This window comes from Monodon monoceros, unplaced genomic scaffold, assembly GCF_005190385.1.
Source record: "Monodon monoceros isolate NGI ecotype Baffin Bay Population unplaced genomic scaffold, NGI_Narwhal_1 Super_Scaffold_1, whole genome shotgun sequence".
Lineage (NCBI taxonomy): Eukaryota > Metazoa > Chordata > Mammalia > Artiodactyla > Monodontidae > Monodon > Monodon monoceros.
The window spans coordinates 48,156,760-48,176,973 of record NW_021703765.1 but is presented as its reverse complement, the minus strand read 5'-3'; the positions used below and the strand labels follow the sequence as shown (position 1 = coordinate 48,176,973).

General features: G+C 44.3%; 1 protein-coding gene across 2 annotated transcripts in view; it reads right to left on the bottom strand.

The window, feature by feature from the left end:
- The window catches only part of ANKRD29 (ankyrin repeat domain 29), a 43,070-nt gene that overhangs the window by 9,631 nt on the left and 13,225 nt on the right, over positions 1-20,214 (bottom strand). For both annotated transcript variants that reach the window (XM_029216904.1, XM_029216895.1), the window contains exons 3-7: positions 19,604-19,702; positions 15,563-15,661; positions 12,131-12,229; positions 8,409-8,507; positions 361-459 (exon numbers count right to left, since the gene is read on the bottom strand). In XM_029216904.1, the coding sequence (XP_029072737.1) occupies positions 361-459; positions 8,409-8,507; positions 12,131-12,229; positions 15,563-15,661; positions 19,604-19,702 (495 nt within the window). The remainder of the gene's footprint in view (positions 1-360; positions 460-8,408; positions 8,508-12,130; positions 12,230-15,562; positions 15,662-19,603; positions 19,703-20,214) is intronic.

Here is a 20,214-nt window from a genome sequence, read left to right as displayed (position 1 = left end):
GCGCCAGGCAGACCGGCAGCCGCTGGCGGACACATCCCCAAGGGCAGCCGAGGCCTGAGTCTCCTGCCTGGTCCTCCCGGGTCATCCAGAGGTCAGCCCAGGTGGAGGAGGAGCTCAAGGAATTCAATACTTTCCCCTTAGAGGGACTGAGCAGCAGTTGCTAGGTTTCAACTGATTCAGACCTTTCCCTTGTTTTCCTGCTGAAGAGCAGGAGGAGGTTGGGAGAAAACCCCGGTGAGCAAGAGACAGAATAAAGCTGCGTCTCCTCCGCACGTTTCAGTTGAGTTAAACTCGGAGGTCAAGGCTTCAAAGGAAGGCGACCCCATCTGAGCCCGCGCGCGCGGCGGTCCTCGCACTCACGTGGCGGGCGGCGTCGCGGTCTGCTCCGCGCAGCAGCATCACCCGTACCACCTCGCTGTGGCCCATCTGCGACGCGATCCACAGCGGCGCCGTGCCGTCCTGCGGGGAGAGGACACAGCATCCACGGGATGGCGGGTTACGCCCCAGGGAGGGCTCCCAATGGCCCACGACGAGGGTGATTCTGACCCACGTAAGTAGGCTGGCATTGGGCAGTGCCCGGACTACTTGGGTAAGTGCCAGTATTCAGATCTTGGCTTATAAAAGCCATTGCACGGCAGGACCTATCACGGCCGAGTGTGCTGCGGGGCTCCAGGGAACACGCGTGGGAAGCGGCTGTGTTGCAGGCATACCAAGCAGAACCAAATTCGACAAACCCGGGGAGAGGCCAGCCTGTCCTTATTTTGCCCAGACTCTGCCTGTTTGCTTTACGGGTGGGTTCACACAACACACCCTGCTTCGTGGGGCCCCCTCATTCCTACAGGAGAGGGGGCGACTTGCTCTGAGGCCGGTCTGAGGGTCAGAAAGCTAAAGACGTTGCTCCCACTCTGCTCTTGTGTCCAGAATCCCTCCAAGCCATGTCATTCTCAGGGACCATAATTTTATGCAGGATGTGATACTGTGGGGGCTGCCGCACAGTGCCCAGCTACAGCAGATTGATAGTTTTGGTAAAGCCTGCTGTGTATTATGTGCCCAGTGACCCTTTTTCTGTGCACACTGAGCCATGAAGCTGAGGTATGTTTCTCCAGAGAAGAGGTGGAACATCCAGGGGACAGAGAAGGAGTTGACAGCAAGGAGGGTGGTTCCTGCTGGACAGAAAGGAAACTAGAAAACCCTTCTAGTGCAGGAGGGAGGCACTAGAGAGGAATGGGGGAGGCAGGGTCATGAGTGTCTCTGTTTTCCTCCTGCTCTGGGTTGAATCTGGGTTGGGTAAGCTAGGGTGCTAGAAACACCCAGATAAATTATAGTGAATTCCAGATAGGAAAGGATTTTCTCCTGTTCTTGGAATGAAACCCAGGAACACTGCAAGCCCCCTAAGGAGCTCTGCGCTTGGCCGGTGCCTCACAGGTAGAAGAGAAATGGCCATGGGAGCCGTCTGGACCCATGTTGGACACGCCCCCAACACCCCGGGCCCACATCCCCCCAGGAGTCCCTGCCTGCCTGCCTGAAGGAGATCAGAAGCGCTGGCTGCACAGTGGCCTGGAGTAAGCCTGGGTTGGGGAGATAAGGCCACGGGACGTCAGGGACATAGATGACGGCAGGGCCCACATATGGTGGACCAGCTGCGCCTTCGGGGACCAATGCAGGATGCTCAGGGACCAGGGAGGCTGACAAGCCAGCACAAGGAGCAGACACGAGCATCCCCATCCCAACTCCAATGCCAGGGTGATAGTCTGACCTCTGAGAACTTGGGTCACCTGGAGAGAAGGTCAGGAAGAGGGAGAACCCAGGACTGACTAACCTTAACCTCAGATGCAATTAAGGTAATGGGACCCAAGGAGACTGCCTTAGTCGTGTAAGACTGAATTATTCATCAGTGAGACTGTGGGCTGAAGAGCAAGATGGTTCAGGTACAGAAGCTGAAGTTTCACTTTCTGCTGGAGGGTATCATTTCAGCTCCAGTGTACCACCTGCAGCAGGAGCAGGGTCACTGCCCACTGCTGTCCTGGCAAAGGGACAGAGAACCAAGACCTTTGAGTGGGGTGATGGCGAATCAGGAGCCTAGAAGGATCTGGGGGAAATCCAGCTGGCTACAGCCCAAGGGCTGTGGGCAGGGCCCGGGGAGACCGGACAGAGGGTCTGGGCTCCACAAAGGATTTTCCTGGGCTCAGATGCGGATGCACTTTCCCCTTCTGCCCGCTCTGGGTTCATTCTGTTCTTTGTCATCGCCGCCAGAGGGCAGGCAAGGAAAGGCAGCCAGCAGGCTATTCCCCGTGCTTTCCAAGGGTTTGGTTGTTTTTAAATTCTATTAATTGACACTACTATGTGGGAAAGTGCTGAGAGGTGCTATATCAGCAACAACTATTAATATCATAACAGTAATGTTTCTATATTTTATCAAATGTTATCACCTTAATTGCAATAGTCATCGTAGGTGGAAAAAAAAGTCACCACTTCCTGGTTGTGAGAACTTAGGGAAATCCCTCTGAGCCTCATCGTCCCCTTCTGCAAAAACATTAGCCTCGCAGATTTACTTGTGAAGGAGAAAACATACAGAAATGTGCTAAGCACAAGGAGCGGCCAACAGATGCTTAGAAAATGGATCTGAATATTAGTTATCATGAAAAACAGTAAGTAATTTAATTTGTACTTTTGTCTACAAAGCATTCCATGTGCTTTATTTAATTTGATTCTCCCAGTTACCCTGTGAGATAACTGATAGAGCAGGTAGGAACGATTGGGAAAATGAGATTTGGGGGAAACCTGTGTATTTCCTTACCGGTGCTTACTTCTCCAAAGCTGATTTTTGAACCCAGGAAGTTGAATGTGAATTAGAGAACTCTTGTCAGATCCAATTACTTATCAGTTGATTATCTAGTTTGTGAAGAGGACAGGTTTTCCTCTTCCGTACACCTCAATTTCTGCTTTGTCATATATTTTCCTTCTATTACGATAGTCAGCATCTTCATTGTGAAGATGGCTTCATAATAAAAATGAGGGCAATAAAGTCGATTTAGCTTCTTTTTTGTAGAGCTTTGGAGAGAATCGGAGTAGGAAAAACGTCTGAAAATATTTATGTATGTTTTAAAATACTTCTTGACAAAAATATACAGTTTTAAAGTATATTAAATCAAAGAAATTGTCATGAAGTAGAAGTTACAATCTCAGCTGCACTTTTTTTTTTAAAGAAATAGAACACTTTGCTTGAAGAAGATGGGATTCACCGGGGTTATGACAGCTGTTGTTTACTATTTGTGTGCATGACAAGCGGAAAAAAATTTATTTTGCATACCAAGTGGTACACTGGCTCCACGTAAGAAAGGAACGATAAGGAGGGCTGGTTAAAGACTGAATGAGCTGATGAGGTAGTAATGAGTTCCCCACGCCTGGAGAGGCTTGACAGTGGCTGATTCCCAATCAGCTTCTAGTACCTGATGGATGGTTAAATAGGGGACTTTTGCAGTTCCTTCCAGCTCTGTTATTCCCTCATTCCATTTGAGATAATATTTTCAAGTCTCCTCTAATATATTTTTATAGAGAGGTCACAGCATGAGATGGAGTATATGATGTGACTTGTATTAGAGACTAAATTTTATTTGGTCTTATTTAGGCTCCTAAAGATGATGTAGAAAAAAGAATTAAAACCATAAAGCCATTCTCTCCCATGGCAATAAGTGTATTAAGTGGCACTAGCTCTTTGCTTCTACTGCCTTCCGGTACCTATACTTAGGCTACTTCACCTGCAGGTTTGAGCCAGACAGCAAGTGCTGGGGACCAATTCTATTGTAAGTTGGGCGTTCAAGAGATTATAAGGAACCTCATCAGTAACACAGGGGGTTCAATAGGGAGACACTTTGCTACCGGCCCTGGAGCCCATTTCTCAGTACTGGGTCCCTCTACTCTGTGTCCTTGGTCCAGCAAATGAATCTGTAAAAGATGTTACTAGATGCCTGCATTGCCCACACCCTGACCCATTCTCCCAGCCACAAGTGATCAGACTGAGGATGGGCAGGCCAGCCAGTCCACTGTGGCCTGGAGGGCGGGGATGAGCTGTGACAGTGACATGGCTACGCCAAGAGTCTGGGAGTCTGACCTGTAAACTTGGGGACCGCATACAAGATACGTAGGCAGAGGAAGCTGATCAAAATGAAAAGGAGTAGGGAGAGAGAAAGAGAGGAAAGAAGGGACTTTGAGATGACAGAGACAACTTGGCTTATTTGGGAAAGAGAGCAGCCTTGATTTCTGATGGGTTTTCTATTCCAGGAAGGCCTGGATGGAATAGAAATGATAATACCATACCTAACATTTACTAGGTACTCGGTTTATACTGGCCACTGCATGAAGAGTTTTGCAGGGATTATTTATTTTTTAAATTCTCACAGTATTCCTGTAGCAAAGGTACCATCATTATCATGGTTTTACAGATGAAAAAAATGAGATTCAGGGAGACAAAGCGATTTGTTCAAGGTCATACAGTTCATGAGCAAAACTGGGACTGTGTTTCATTTTCTTATCCATATCCCTGTAACTACCAAGTTGCTCACTTCCCCCATCCGCAGTCCCAGCCCCGAGACGTGGCTCTGGCTTCCTAGCTGGCTCTTAGAATCCTCCTGTCCTGCTCAGGAGCCCGGGCCCTGTATCGGAGCCTTGTTCCAGTTCCCAGTCACTGATCACCATGCCCTGCAGCCTTCCAGGCCTTATGGGCACTCTGCCCAGGCCACAGGGCGTCCTCTGGCGGTCAACACGGCTTTTCTGAGAGTAGAGGGCATGCAAGCAGCAGGGCCTCCCTACTGTGGTCCGCTCCCTTCTCAGAACCCTCAGGACACTGCACCCATCTGCTGACTCTATGTTGCCCGTTGCCCACCACTGGGTTGCCCTCCAAGCTTACAACCTGGGAGAGAGGATACTGTCTGGGTCCCAGCATCTCTGCATACAAGTCCAAACCAAGGCTTCTGATAGAGAAGGCATTTTATAAGATGGCGTTTCGGTCAGGCTTCAAAGAAATGCTGATTAGCATATTAAGAGGACTAGACAGAGATGAGTGATGACTGGCCAACCTCAGCCCCAGGTAAACAGAGCCCGACCTTCGCCACTCTATAAAAGCATCATGTTAATGGACTGCGTGAGTTGAGCTGGGAAAAGTATATGTCAAAGCATTTTGTTGGTAGGAAAACAGACTAACTAGCCATCTCAGCTAGTGATTAAAAAGGTTTGAGTCATATCAACTCCACTTGGTGAGGACACATAGAAAGAACTGAAAATGAGGTTTTAAATGACTGTGGATTTCAATTATGTCTGTGACTCTTGACCTCTTTATTCAGGACAGCTTAGAAGGGAAAATTTTCAAGTTTCAAAACAGTAATTTAGTCTTTCCAGGGATAAAAAATTAAAAAGAAAGAAAGAAAAAAAAAAGAAATTAGTCATTCCAAAATCTGCCTATGGCTTGCATTATGCATATGATTCCTTCTACAAGAGTACTAAGAAGGTTTTCAGTTAGTTCTTCAGTGATAGAATTACAAGGAAAAGTCATTTCTACTACCGTTCAGGTTCCCTGAAGCTCAGATCAAATGTTAGCTGAATAATTTCAATGCAGCTTCATTCACATCCTGGCACAGTGTACCATAAAATGTCAGGACTCCTTGGAATGGCGAAGCAAAAATTAGAAATCAGATTTATCTAAAAATACTAAGAAATTAAACCAGGCAAATATCCTTGTCCTTATTTTGTAAATTCAAGAATTTTCTGACAATGATTAAATGTGGCAGCTGAGATTTCAGAATAAAACATTGGCTTCCAAATGTCCTACCTATATAACCGTCTACCACGTACAGGCCATTTTAATGGAAACTTTTAATTAGACTTTTTTTTTTTAACCTCTTCATAACTTGTGACAAAGTCAGCTGGGGTTGATATCACTTTTGCTGTATTTCTGACACTTTTTGTTTTCTTGGAATGGAATTAAACATGCAAAGTTTACTCTTTTACAGAAGACAGAAGAACTTGGACTAGTCTGACCTGGCTATATCACCTTTAATTATAAGCTTGTGGTAGTAAAAAGATTATGGTGTGAGGGTACAAAGGGGTTACTGGCACTCTATGAAAAGGAAAAATTTCATCGCTTTTCCCCCCTAAAGCAATTCGTATTTTATAAAACACCTCTCCCTAAATAACAATCTTTTCAGATCTGGACACTCACAATTCCAAACAGTTGCATTAGATGCAGTTGTTGGAAGGGCATGTCACTTGCTCCTTGAGCTAAGGGTGGGCTCCTCCCGTTCCCAGGCTGGGTTGCCTACTTTGCCCAGGTTATCCTCACTCCTGACGGATGAAATACAGCTGCGGCGTGTTGTGGCTACGTTGCGGAGCACAGGCTCCGGACGCGCAGGCTCAGCGGCCATGGCTCACGGGCCCAGCCGCTCCGCAGCATGTGGGATCCTCCCAGGCCGGGGCAGGAACCCGTTTCCCTTGCATCGGCAGGCGGACTCTCAACCACTGTGCCACCAGGGAAGCCCTGATGGCTTACTCTTCAACTTCTTGGCTTTAATGCCATCACACTACTCAATTTAGGGTTAAATGGACATAATTCAGGCATCATTTGAAATATGATCTCTTATGTCAACTTGGTCTTTTACAAACAGTACCTCAGGCATACAAATAATGCATCTTTACAACCAGAGTTTTTGAAGTGCCAGATGTACAGAGAGACTTGACCATTTCGATAATCTCTCATTTCTAAATTCACAGTGGTACCCTCAGTAATGGCCTCCAAATCAAACTTAAGCAATCTAAAATAAATTCCTTTCATTAATTTTCAAAAATGAAGACTCTGATTCAGAATCAAACAATGATTTCGAAATGAGAAGGACCAACAAGAAAATACTAAATTCCAATTCCCAAATGTCAACATTGGAAGGTATGGAAGTGCTATTTTTTTCTAAAAGCATCCTTTCCCAGGAGTATTACTGGGGCCATCCAAACCTATAACATCTTTAAAATTCTAAAATTATGATCTTATATTCATAGCGGTGTCTGTCACATGACAAGTGCTCAAGAAATACAGAGTGAACATTGAATAAAACAATTATCAAGGGGCTTCCCTGGTGGTGCAGTGGTTGAGAGTCCGCCTGCCGATGCAGGGGACACGGGTTCGTGCCCCGGTCCGGGAAGATCCCACATGCCGCGGAGCGGCTGGGCCCGTGAGCCATGGCCGCTGAGCCTGCGCGTCCGGAGCCTGTGCTACGCAATGGGAGAGGCCACAACAGTGAGAGGCCCACGTACCGCAAACAAAAAACAAAACAAACAAACAAACAAAAAAAACAATTATCAAAATTTGGGAACTTGAAGATATTATCAGGATCATTTTGTCCAGCCTTCTAATTTTCAGATAAAGTAACAGAGGTCCAGAGAGGTTAATTTACTTGTTCAAAACCACACAGCTAGTTAGTGGCAGAGTTGGATCTAAAGCTCAGGATTCCTGACCTCCAATCTACTTTGCCCAAAGGCTCTTTCTTTTCTCACGTTCCTTATGCACTTGGATTTCTAAAGTCTGAAGAAGCCTGTGGCCAAGAGCTCAGGCCGACCTTAAGGTTCCTATAGCTATTCACTAATGAGAATACAGGTCTTCCCATATCAGGCCACATGACAGTGGGAATCTGCCTGCATGTCATTTACTGGTAAGTTATCAGCTTGACTTTTCCCTAGAAAACTACCTTTAAAGTACTGTTACCTTAATCTGAAATGTTTCGTTAAAAACAAATGGATTAGTGCAGAAATAGTTATGAGAGGCTAATTATAATACCTTACATTTGGATGGCTCTTTACCATTTATAAATGTGGCCTGTATTACCTTGTAGTCCTGTTCCTTTAAGTATCAGTTAATTGATTTGCCAGATAACAACTTCTTTTGGTAAATGAAGTCTCAGTGGTGTTGTAATGGTGAGAGATGAAGGTGCAGAACCCAGTAATGATTCCAAGAACATGGACTCCTCTTTGGCTCAGCACAAGAAGTGGTGGGTAAGAGATAAGGCAGCATATCAACAGAGAGACTGAGCAAGGGCAAGGCTACCTGACCCGCCTCTATTTACCTATGTCCCAGGCTAGCCTACTCTCCTGACCCCAGTACAGCCATCATTTATTTGAACAGGAGGTGGCAGAGTATGTACTTGTCCTCAGACGCCAAACATCCTGAATAGTGGTGTCAGCCTGATTTCATAGGCTTTCGGGTGAGCCCAAAGCAAAGAACAGGGAAAACCCTAATCAAAGATGAACTTTTTACCCAGAGGCAAAAGGGTTTAGAGACGCCCAGTGCTGACTGGTTATCTTAGGCACGTGCTGCCGCAGGACCGCAGGCCCGCCCCGCCTACCGCCCCATGCGCACGCGCAAACATTACCTGCCTCGGCTGGTTGACTTTTGCTCCTGAGGACAACAGTAATCGAATCACATCCAAATAACCACCTTGGGCAGCTAGGAAGAGTGCGGTGGCTCCATCCTGACAGATAGCAAATTGAAAGTGTTAACAAGTCATCTTTCACATTTATTATAAAAGAAATTAGATTTTTATTTCCTCCCCTCCCCCCTTTTAACATGTGTGGCGTTTTCTTCATTGAAGAACCATTCTAAAACATCACGCTAAGCCAGGCTGAAAGGTAAAGTTTAAAATAGACAGTTGTATAAGGATGAGTTACGACATATGTAATGACTGTTTACTCTATAAAATCTTGGTCATACAGCTTATGACACAGCTAGCTGGAAAACTCAGGTTTTCCAAATAATCATCATTTTCCTCCGTCTGCATAGGTTTCTCATTAGCTGCCTTCTGCTTTTGTTGCTTGATCTCAGAGTCCACCCTCTTGTATTTAGATTTTAAAAACATACACATTTAATACAATTTTCCATCGCAGTCCTTTTGTCACTGAGAGCTAAGTGTTCATGAAAAAACAAAAAAACAGAATAAAATCTGTTAATAGAAAACAAAAAAGAAATCCCTCAAATCTATTTTGTGTGCTCTAATGAACTGGGAATGAAAAGTATCCTTTTAATTAGATATTCCCTACTCCTTTCTCTTTCGTGCTCCCTTATCCATGTTCACCCAACATGCAGTTCCTCTAAGCTTTAAAACACAAGATGCTTCCAGAATACTCACCCTGGTAAGAATGTCCATGAATTCTCTCCATGCCAGCCCAGCAGACGCCAACAATACCTATACACACAACTAAGCAGTCGTGCATAAAAAGCCCAAAGCAAGTGCTTGTTTCCAATTTTCTTTAGTTTTCTTTTTAACTGGGCCTGTACATCTTTTGGGCGTTTCTTTTTTCTTGAAGACGTATCATTGGTTAATTTCAGCAAGTACATCGGTCAGTCGAGAGCACACCTCCTGTCCAGGTGCTTACTTCACACAGACAGCATTCACAGGACAGAGTGAGCCTCATTACTTTCAGACCTAAGTGGAAAACTACTTAACCCAGCTAATTACCACCCCTCACGGTCAGGAACATTAACCACAGGATCAAAGCACCTTCCCTACAAGTCCAACCAGGCAGAGGGTGCTGAATTTCCAGTGGGGATCAGCTGAGCTGCCAGACTGCCCTCAACGCAATCATTAAAAAAGTAATCAGCCTGTACAGATTCTTTCTTTGTTTTTGGCCGTGCCACTCGGCATGTGGGATCCTAGTTCCCTGACCAGGGATCAAACCCGCACCCCTGCAGTGGAAGCTCGGAGTCTTAACCACTGGACCGCCAGGGAAGTCTCAGCCTGGACAGATTTTTAAGCAAATGTTTGATATGGGGATACAATTTTCAGCTGTTCTTTACTGTGTTGCCACAGAAAGTCTTCCCTACTCTTAGGAATTTTCCAAAACGGATCTCCATGCATTGGATTTTTTTTACTGTGCGTTACACATTTCTGTTCCTAGAAGTTTTCAAGAATCATTGACACTCCCTGCCCCCTGCCCTGTATTTCAACTGTTTTTAATGGAAACATTTATATTTGGACTGTTTAGGTAAGGGTAAAAGTCTTAATACAAAATGGAAGTTCTGGTGCATGAAATTTCTAGGTTACCTTATAACAGAGAGGAATTTACCATGGGAATGGGATCTCCCCAAACTCTACATTTCTAAAATTAAGTATTGCTTCAAGGAGCCTTACGGAAGAATGTTATCTAACAGTACAAAATCTATACCCACAGTCAACTTGGATTGCTGACTATTAATGGTAATGCTATGAAAACAATAACCCATTTTCCTTTTCCAAAGACAGGGGCTCTTCCTATTCAACCTGCACATATATATACTCATACACACTCTCAGATACAACTTCACTATATACAGTTGAAGAAATACAGAGCTGCAGACCCCTGTTTCTCAGATGTGGCCACATGTCAGAACCACCTGTTGCCCAAGCTGCCCTCAGAGACTCCAGTTTAGTTGGTCAGGGGTGGGCCCAGGAAGTGGAATTTTTTTAATGCTCCCTGGTTCTAATGGACAGCCAGAGTTGAGAATCATTCCTTCAGACCACAGTCAAGTAGTTTAGTCACTGAACCAGGAATGCTACAGATTCACAGAGTGGTAACATATTTTGAAGTGCAAAGCCTAAGGCTAGTTTCTATGGATTTCAGAGAGGCTGGTGATTTGTCAGAGGTATCTGTGTAAACTCTGGAAAGGGTGTTCAAATGGAAAAGTTCACACCTACACATCTCTTTACACGTCTATGAAAGTATAGCACCCCTGGGCATAGGGCTCATGTCTAGTGGTACAATAGCCTAAAATATGGTTCGCAGACAAATGGAAGCAGGAATTCTTCCACTCCTCACCATGAGACTGCAAGTCACTTTATCTCCCCATATTTTATTTTTTCCTCCAAAACAAGAATGACATTTGCCATAAATTCTACGGAATTAGAGTGACCGTTAAAAATGCCTGGGTAATGTGCTAATTGCCAGTTAGCGGCAAACAGACCCACACTGGCAGTGAATGGCTTTCAGGGTCAATGGCGTGCATGTATTTCAGAGGTCTTCATTCACCCATCCTCACTTCTCTTCTAAATAACTTGATTTCTCCTTTTTTGTGTTCTTCCTCCCAAATAACTCTACAACAGGAGGACTTATGTTGGTTTTCAGCAAGTCCATACACTGGGCTTGTCATGTTACAAGTAAGTATGTATCACGTTATTTTTGAAGCTCTTAATTACATAGGTACATGAAATGTATCATATGTGCAAGAGATTTAAAAGGCAGAGCAAAGATGGGTAAATAAGATTATGGGTTTCTACATAGAGAAAGCTCACCTGGTTAACTCTATCTTTTTCCTTTGATGTCTCAGATGCCACTTCTTTTTTTTTTTTAACCCATATTCAAACTGTTCTTTATTCTGCCTAACATGCATTGATACAATTGTAAGCTGAAGGTCACCAAGGAATATTTTATTGGTTCTTCTGTTCTTTTTAGATCCATGAGATGATCAGACAAGAAATTCTGGAGCAAGTCCTCAACAGGGTTGTTACCAGAGGATCCTCCCCCATCACTCATTTCATAGGTATTGAACTTTGGAAGGGTGGATAAAGTTCTCAGGAACATTTTTATTTAAATGTCATAATGCTTTTGGTCCTGGAAAAAAAATGTAATGATACAGTAGATTGACATCTTTAATGACATCTTTGATTATGATGCCAGTAAAACATAAATGCATTTATATTGTCTATGGTTGTCAAGGAGGAAAGGAGCGTATAACTAATGAGTGAAACTTCTAACTTACGTCAACTTTCTCTCTTTTTTGTTTTAATACTTCTCAGGTGAGTGCTGTCCTTCTACTATCACTCATTGACCTCCCATTCTCTTAACCCTTGACATTCTGACTTCAGTACTGGTCTCTTTGGTGACCTCTGAGTGTTTTGCTCTTTTAATACATATATCCTAATGCCTAAATCCACTGGTAGTATCTTAATCACCAACTTTCTTAATTTCTGTATCATTCTACACTGTTTACAACTCCCCTGAAGTTCTCTGATAACTGTAATAATTTGCATCAGATGCCACTTCCGGAATTTAGACTGCGATGCTATTTGTGATAAGGGAATGAGCAAGTGTCCCCCCGAGAGCCCCCCTGAAACACACTCACATAAAGTTGGTCATGGATGTTGGCTCCGTGCTTCAGCAAGGTCTCCACCACCTTCATGTGCCCATACTGACTGGCGGCCAGCAGGGCAGTGCCCCCGTCCTGCGGTCATGAGAAGTATAAATGCGTTAGAAACAGTGAGAGCACAAATCTTACGAGCAGATGCTCTTCACATGGTGAGAACTTTGGAAAAGAATTTTCCATACATAATAACAAACTCACTTTTCCTCTTTTATCTCTTTTACTTTTTCTTTATAATCATGACAGAGTTCATCTTAAGGGCATCATTATGTTGTGTACTGGGGTGACTTGCTTGAGATATATTACAGCTATTTGCTAAGTTATTATAATTAATTTAGAAATTTCTCATGTCAAACGCAGAATCATCTCTTTGCCTCTCAATAAAGGAAACAGAACAGGAAGTCTGTACCAATCAGTTGTGTCTTGGAATCACCAGAATCATCTCCTGTGGTCTCACCAGAGACCCAACTGACAAACATTGGCTTCTCCCCGTGGGTCCACCCAGTTGTAGGTCTCTGAGATTAAGGTGTTTTTAGGGAGTAGCCCTCTTGGGCCCCTGCCTTCATGGGACGAAATCTGCATGCACTGAAAGCGGGGATAACTGCAGCCTATTCCATGTGCTTCTCACTCTCCTGTTTTGCATTTTCCTTTGAACATGTGCCAATTTGTCCAGACCTCTTTTAAAACGTGGGCGCTAGGACTCAACAGAGCACTGCAAAGTAGATGCGGCCTGATGGGACATTCCTTGGTTCCATCTCCTCTACTTTTATCTCTGTGCCTAAATTAGAATTAGCTTTTAAGCCAACCACACCAAATACTGACTCACTGAGTTTGTGGTCAACTGAAACCCTTTCTTTTTTTTTTTTTTTTTTGGCTGCGTTGGGTCTTCATTGCTGCGTGTGGGCTTTCTCCAGTTGCGGGGAGTGGGGCTACTCTTCGTTGCAGTGCACGGGCTTCTCATTGCAGTGGCTTCTCTTGTTGTGGAGCACAGGCTCCAGGCACACAGGCTTCAGTAGTTGCGGCACACGGGCTCAGTACTTGTGGCTCGTGGGCTCTAGAGCGCAGGCTCAGTAGTTGTGGTGCACAGGCTTAGTTGCTCCGTGGCATGTGGGATCTTCCCGGACCAGGGCTCGAACCCGTGTCCCCTGCATTGGCAGGCGGATTCTTAACCACAGCGCCCCCAGGGAAGTCCGTGAAGCCCTTAATGGTTTTTCTCAGGTGCTGGGCTGAGGCTTTCTCTTTTCCCATCTAGGGTTGTTGTGTTGTTTCTTTGGCTCTGTGAATGGGTATGTGGACATTTGAGCCAACTGTAAACAATCGAAGAACGTGGAATCCGGTTCTAAAATACAAGTCATAGATATAAGATAGGGTGGTTTCTAAATTTGGGCATAGAGTGTTTATTCAAAATGGCTACCCTCGCAGCCCCACCCTCAGATTCAGTAGGTCTGGAGTGAGCCCCAGAAAGAGGCATTTGACCAGCCATGTGAGGTGACCGAGAGGTGCCAGAGGCAGGTGGGCCTCCCTTGGAGAAACACTGCTGCACATGGTCCCGCATTCACAGGCAGGCAGGGTGCTGGGGGATGCACATGGCTGAGTAAGGCTTCAGCAAGGGCCCGGCTGTGTGGTGGGAAGAGCTGCGTTTTGAAGGGTGGGGAATGGAGGAGAGAGACTGGAGGGCTGAGGCTGGTGGGGGTGGGTGGAGGTGGAGGCGGGTGGGCATTAAGAAGTTGCTTATTAAGCTATTAGCAGCAACGAGCACCAATGTTTCCAAGTTTTGTTGTGTCAATCTTCCCAGCTTTTTGCCTAATGGGTTTAGAGAACAGATAAAACATGATGATCGTCATAGAAGAGCTGATACCTTTTATTTAAAAAAACACATTTTTGGGGACATAGGTTCAATTACAATGAGAACAGTTGACACAAAGTCAGTTTGTTTTTTTGTTTGTTTTTTTTGCGGTACGCGGGCCTCTCACTGCTGTGGCCTCTCCCGTTGCGGAGCACAGGCTCCGGACGCGCAGGCTCAGCGGCCATGGCTCACGGGCCCAGCTGCTCCGCGGCATGTGGGATCTTCTCGGACCCGGGCACGAACCCGTGTCCCCTGCGTCGGCAGGCGGACTCTCAACCCCTGCGCCACCAGGGAAGCCCACAGAGTCAGTTTTGATGACAGGATCATACTAAAACTCAAAGCCTCCTGACACTGTCTTCTTCCCATGGAAAACTCTTGGCCACCTGCAGTTGACCTAATGGAAACATGTGGAACTGCTCGCCCTGGGTCCCATGTTCCATGGATTTCTGGGACAGCACAAACTGGCTCAAAGGCCAGCATTAACTTGTTAGCCAAGAAGAACGAAGCAGCCATGTGGTCACACACGATCATTTGACGTAGTTCAGAGTTGAGTCAGGTTTGTAGAACTTTTTATTTTTAGTTGTATCGCTTTTATAATTAAAAATAAAATGATATTTAACATAAAATATGTGTACACATGTATTTTGGATTACTGTACATTATATTCAGCATGTCTGGAGGCATGTACACAGTCCAACGGTAGGTTTTCGAAAGGACAGAAACCCTTTCTGAAATTCAGATCTACTTAATAGTGTTTTAACAGGAAAAAAAAAACTCCACTGGAAACCGCCTTGATATCAAAGTATCACATACCGTAAATTAAGAAAACCTAAAAGTTTCCAACTAGGGCAAATTTTCAGGAATTTTTTATGACTGAAGCAATTTTTTATGACAGAAATAAGTTTTCAATTACAATGCGATGGCAGTTCAAATTCTTCTACTACAAAGCATTATCATGAAAGGTCATGCTGTGAACACAAAATGTATCTTTCTGCAGCCTCAGTTTTCTTATCCACATGTCAAACATGAAGAATCAATGACTTCTTCAAAGGAAGAACCACAATTCCTTGCCCAACTATATAAACTGTAATCATATATATTTCAGTGAGGACATTTCAGAAAGTAAACTGTCTGCCAAACCCTCCTTAGAAATCTCTCAGATTCACTAGGATTGGCTTAACACTTCCAACAATTCCTATCATAGCACTGGGATTAGCCTTGAAGCAGAAAAAAGCATATGAAAACAGGGAGAGTTATAAAGCACCTGCTACTGTATCCATCCTGATAACAAAATTTAGTGTCCCAGAGTAGAAAGTTACCAGTACAAGAAACAATCTAAGCAATTCCTCCCACCCCGAGTTCTCCAATTGTGAGCCCAAAGTAAAAATGAATTGGATTCCTAGGACTACCCCTGAATCATTACAATTTAACCTTGTGAAACCCACCTTCTTAGGCTTGAAAATCTTGTAAAAAGCAAAGCAAAAATTCATACTATAGATGAAGAGAAATGGAAACTCATGACTGCTGAAATTCTTCAACAAGGTATAAAAGCAAGAAAATCCTCTTACTTTGGTCCTAAATTCAGTGGATGCTCCAAATTCAAAGAGAAATCTCACAACATCATTATGTCCTTGTTGAGCAGCAAAGAACAGGGCAGTTGTACCTGACTGAGAGAGAGAGAGACAGAGGCTGGTTTTAAAAGATATTTGGTTACATTACATTTGATTTATATGCTTGTAAACAAAACAAAACAAAATCCTTGCATATAAACTTCCAGCCTAGGAGGGGGCTATATTTGAACAGACTGTATTCCTTGTTCAGGTAAGTGACCAGTGTGGAGGCTGCTGGGTTCCAGAAATGTTAAGATGTAACAAGGTCTGGATGAGGAAACTGGGCTAGAATAGGAAAACTCTCATCTTTTTTTTTTTTTTTTTGGCTGCCCTGTGCACATGTGGGATCTTAGTTCCCCGACCAGGGATCAAACCTGCGTTCCCTGCAGTGGAAGCGTGGACTCCTAACCACTGGACAGCCAGGGAAATCCCTCACCTTCTTAATAGACATGAATTTTAGAGACTACCGAAGTGTGCAAACGCTATGTGTCTGGAGAGCAAACTAAAGGAAACAATGGCAGGTCCATCTTCAGGAGACAAATATTCTGATATTGCAAATTGGATTACAGATGAACCGAGGAAGTCTGCTCTAAGCGTCAGTTCCACAGCACTGCCAGGCACTCTCTTCCAGCTTCCAAAACATGCGGGGTGAGGTCAGGGCCTCTCTTTGGCTATTTTTCCAGACTGACCTGGCTCAGGGAATTCTGGGGGTCACCGGGGACCTACACGTCATCGTTATTTGCGCCACACAGGTTACCTCTAAACCCAACACACTTAATTCCTCAAGGGCCACTGTGTTCAATGCACAATAGTTTTCATCACCAAGAACATTAGTTGAGCAGTTGGAACCAAACAGATAAATATAAAGACCATAAAAACCATACTTTGGGTGGAAGTCAAACAAACGTTTCTCTTCTTCTCCCAGCTTCTCTCCGTTTTTCTTAAGAGATTTTTGTGTATGTTGAACTAGCCCTTCACAATAAAGTCTTTGAGTAAGCAGATCTGGACTGTATTGTTTTTATTAGAGAAAATCTGTCTTTTCTTTAAAGTTAAAATAAACAAAGGCTGTAAAGCAGAGAGGAAAAATAAAACGATTAGGGAAGTTTTAAAGTCGAATTCTAAAGGGGCCCAAACATCTTCCTTCCGGAAGAAAACCAGCTGCTGAAGTGAAAATGACCTAAAACAATGATTCGGTGTTGTGGAAATTACTCAGAAGGATCTGTCCGGGAGGAGACTGGATGGATCTCCTGTAGTCTCTGTACTGCTCCTCTCAAGGCCCAGGCTGGCTGATCCGGGGCTGTGGAGAACCAGTGTCCAGATGCTATCTATCAAGGGTTATTCTCCCACGGTCCACAGCCAAGGTGACACCCAGAGGGGAGAGGGAGGGACTTCTAGATGCCCCCAGGAAAATGCAGACCTTACACATGGTGTGTCTTACTTTTCTCCACTCAGGGATGGGGGTCCAGCCTGGGAGAAGGGTGTTTTGCTTGATGAAAGTTTGGTTGGTGAATCATCCTTTCTGAAACACCTGCAGGTCAGGGCCTCTGATAAGAGTGGATCAAGGAAAACCAAGCGCTCCTGTCTGGTTTGGAGCTTGCCCCTGTATGCCCAACTCGGGTCTGAGTCTCTGTGGACTGAGGTCACATTCACTCTAGGTGTGACCTTGGATGTGTCTCCACAAAGGTGAACTCACCAGGCCCTAGACTGGCTTGGAAATACATGCACCTCCCCAGGCCTGAATCTCCAGCCTCCCACTGCTCCTCTGCATCGGACTGAGAATGGATCCTCTGGCTAGATAGGACTCCTGAGACGGCCCTTGAACGATTGTGTGAACAGGCTCACATTTTAGTCCAATGTTCACCACATGCCTTTCGGAGAGAGAACTTATTTAACTCATGGCTGGTCAGAGAAGCCCTTTGCAAACATGGTTTGGTGAGAATGGCTGAGGTAGGCTAGCCAGTGAGCCTAGCTAACAGTGGGTGACCCAATCCTTCTAAAAATATAATGATCTCTATGAAAATCCTATACCTTCTATAGCATCTCATCCCAAGGGAAGAAGGAAGAAGTGATTTAGGCTCAGGGCAAAACATATGGGTGTTTAAGGAATGTGGTTGGAGGTTTTGTTATGTCAGATGTAACATGGGCCTAGGAGATTTGTTCAACTGAAGTACAACCAACAGTCCCTCCCTGGGCCTAATTTAGACACAATGCAGTCTGCAACCTGGGCTTTAATGTCACATAGGAAAAAAGCAATGATTACAGTCAGCCCTCCATATCCACAGGTTCTGCATTCATGGATTCAACCAACCACAGAAAGAAATATTAAAAAAAAATTTCCACAACCGCTATGGAGAACAGTATGGGGGTTCCTTAAAAAACGAAAAATAGAGCTACCATATGATCTGCCCAGTGGCAATCCCACTCCTGGGCATATATCCAGAGAAAACCATGATTCGAAAAGATACATGCACCCCAATGTTCAATGCAGCACTATTTACAATAGCCAAGACATGGAAGCAACCTAAATGTCCATCAGCAGAGGAATGGATAAAGAAGATGCGGTACATATATACAATGGAATATTACTCAGCCATAAAAAATAATGAAATAATGCCACTTGTAGCATCATGGATGGACCTAGAGATTATCATACTAAGTGAAGTAAGTCAGACAGAGAAAAACAAACATATGATATCACTCATATGTGGAATCTAATTAAAAAATGATACAAATGAACTTATTTATAAAACAGAAACAGACACAGATTTCGAAAACAAACTTACACTTACCAAACGGTGGGTGGGGAGGAATAAATTAGGAGTTTGGGATTAACACATACACACTACTTTATGTAAAATAGGTAACCAACAAGGACCTACTGTATAGCACAGGGAACTCTACTCAGTATCCCGTAATAACCTATACAGGAAAAGAATCTGAAGAAGAAAGAATATATGTATATGTATAACTGAATCACTTTGCTGTACACCTGAAACTAACACAACACTGTAAATCAACTATACTCCGATAAAGTTTTTTAAAAAAAGAAAAATTCCATAAAGTTCCAACTTGCCATGCACCAGCAACTATTTACATAGCATTTACATCATATTAGATATTATAAGTGCTCTAGAGATGATTTAAAGTACATGGGAGGATATGCGTAGGCTATATGCAAATACTATGCCACTTCACATAAGGAACTTGAGTATCTGCAGATTTTGGTATCCACGGGGGGTCCTGGACCCAATCCCCTGCGTATTCGGAGGGATGACTGTACTCTAGTCCTTTTTAACAATTCACTATTGTGAGAACTTCACATCTCTGTCACTGGCGTTATTCTTTTTTTTTTTTTTAACATCTTTATTGGAGTATAGTTGCTTTACAATGGTGTGTTAGTTTCTGCTTTATAACAAAGTGAATCGGTTATACATATACATATGTCCCCATATCCCCTCCCTCTTGCATCTCCCTCCCTCCCACCCTCCCTATCCCACCCCTCTAGGTGGTCACAAAGCACCGAGCTGATCTCCCTGTGCTATGCGGCTGCTTCCCACTAGCTATCTACCTTACGTTTGGTAGTGTATATATGTCCATACCACTCTCTCACTTTGTCCCAGTTTACCCTTCCCCCTCCCTGTATCCCCAAGTCCATTCTCTAGTAGGTCTGTGTCTTTATTCCCATCTTGCCCCTAGGTTCTTCATGACCACTTTTTTTTAGATTCCATATATATGTGTTAGCATAGGGTATTTGTTTTTCTCTTTCTGACTTACTTCGTTCTGTATTACTTCACTCTGTATGACAGGCTCTAGGTCCATCCACCTCACTACAAATAACTCAATTGCGTTCCTTTTTATGGCTGAGTAATATTCCATTGTATATATGTGCCACATCTTCTTTCTCCACTCAACTGTCGATGGACACTTAGGCTGCTTCCATGTCCTGGCTATTGTAAATAGAGCTGCGTTACTCTTATTCACGTGCAAAACCTGACTTACCTCTCTCTGGAGATTGATGTCAGCTCCTTGCAGGACGAGCTCCCTCACACAGCCTATGTGGCCAGCATAGGAGGCGATCATGAGGAGTGTTGTGCCATTCTGGGTGGGGGAGAGACAGATGAGCAGTCAGGCCACGTGACACCAGAGAGGTGGCCTGGAGAAGATGCCGCAGACGTCGGCTCCTCCCAGGACACGTCCGAGCTGAGCGCAACATCTCCCGCAGTAAATAAAAGTGTCTCGTGAATAATCTTATAATGCAGACCAAACAGGAAAAAGCAAAGTGACAAATTGCTGAGGCTGGAATTTTCAATTCAAACATCCACTTACTTCCATTACCCTCAGACACGCAGTCCAAGTGAATCATGGTTACTGCATTTTGAGGCAGCAGTGATGTAGTGGCCTCGTTTTATGATTCCTGAGCCAAAACACTGTTATTAATGCAAAAAAGTGGGTTAAGTGGTACTAGTTGGTTTTCTGAGTTTAGAATTCTTTATTTTCAAACGGATTCGGGTAAAGATGCAACAAGAGACTACAGAAGTGAGAGTCAGGAGCCCCGGGGCCCATCTCTGTCATCAACCAGCAGCGTAACCTGGGGCACACTGCTCACAATT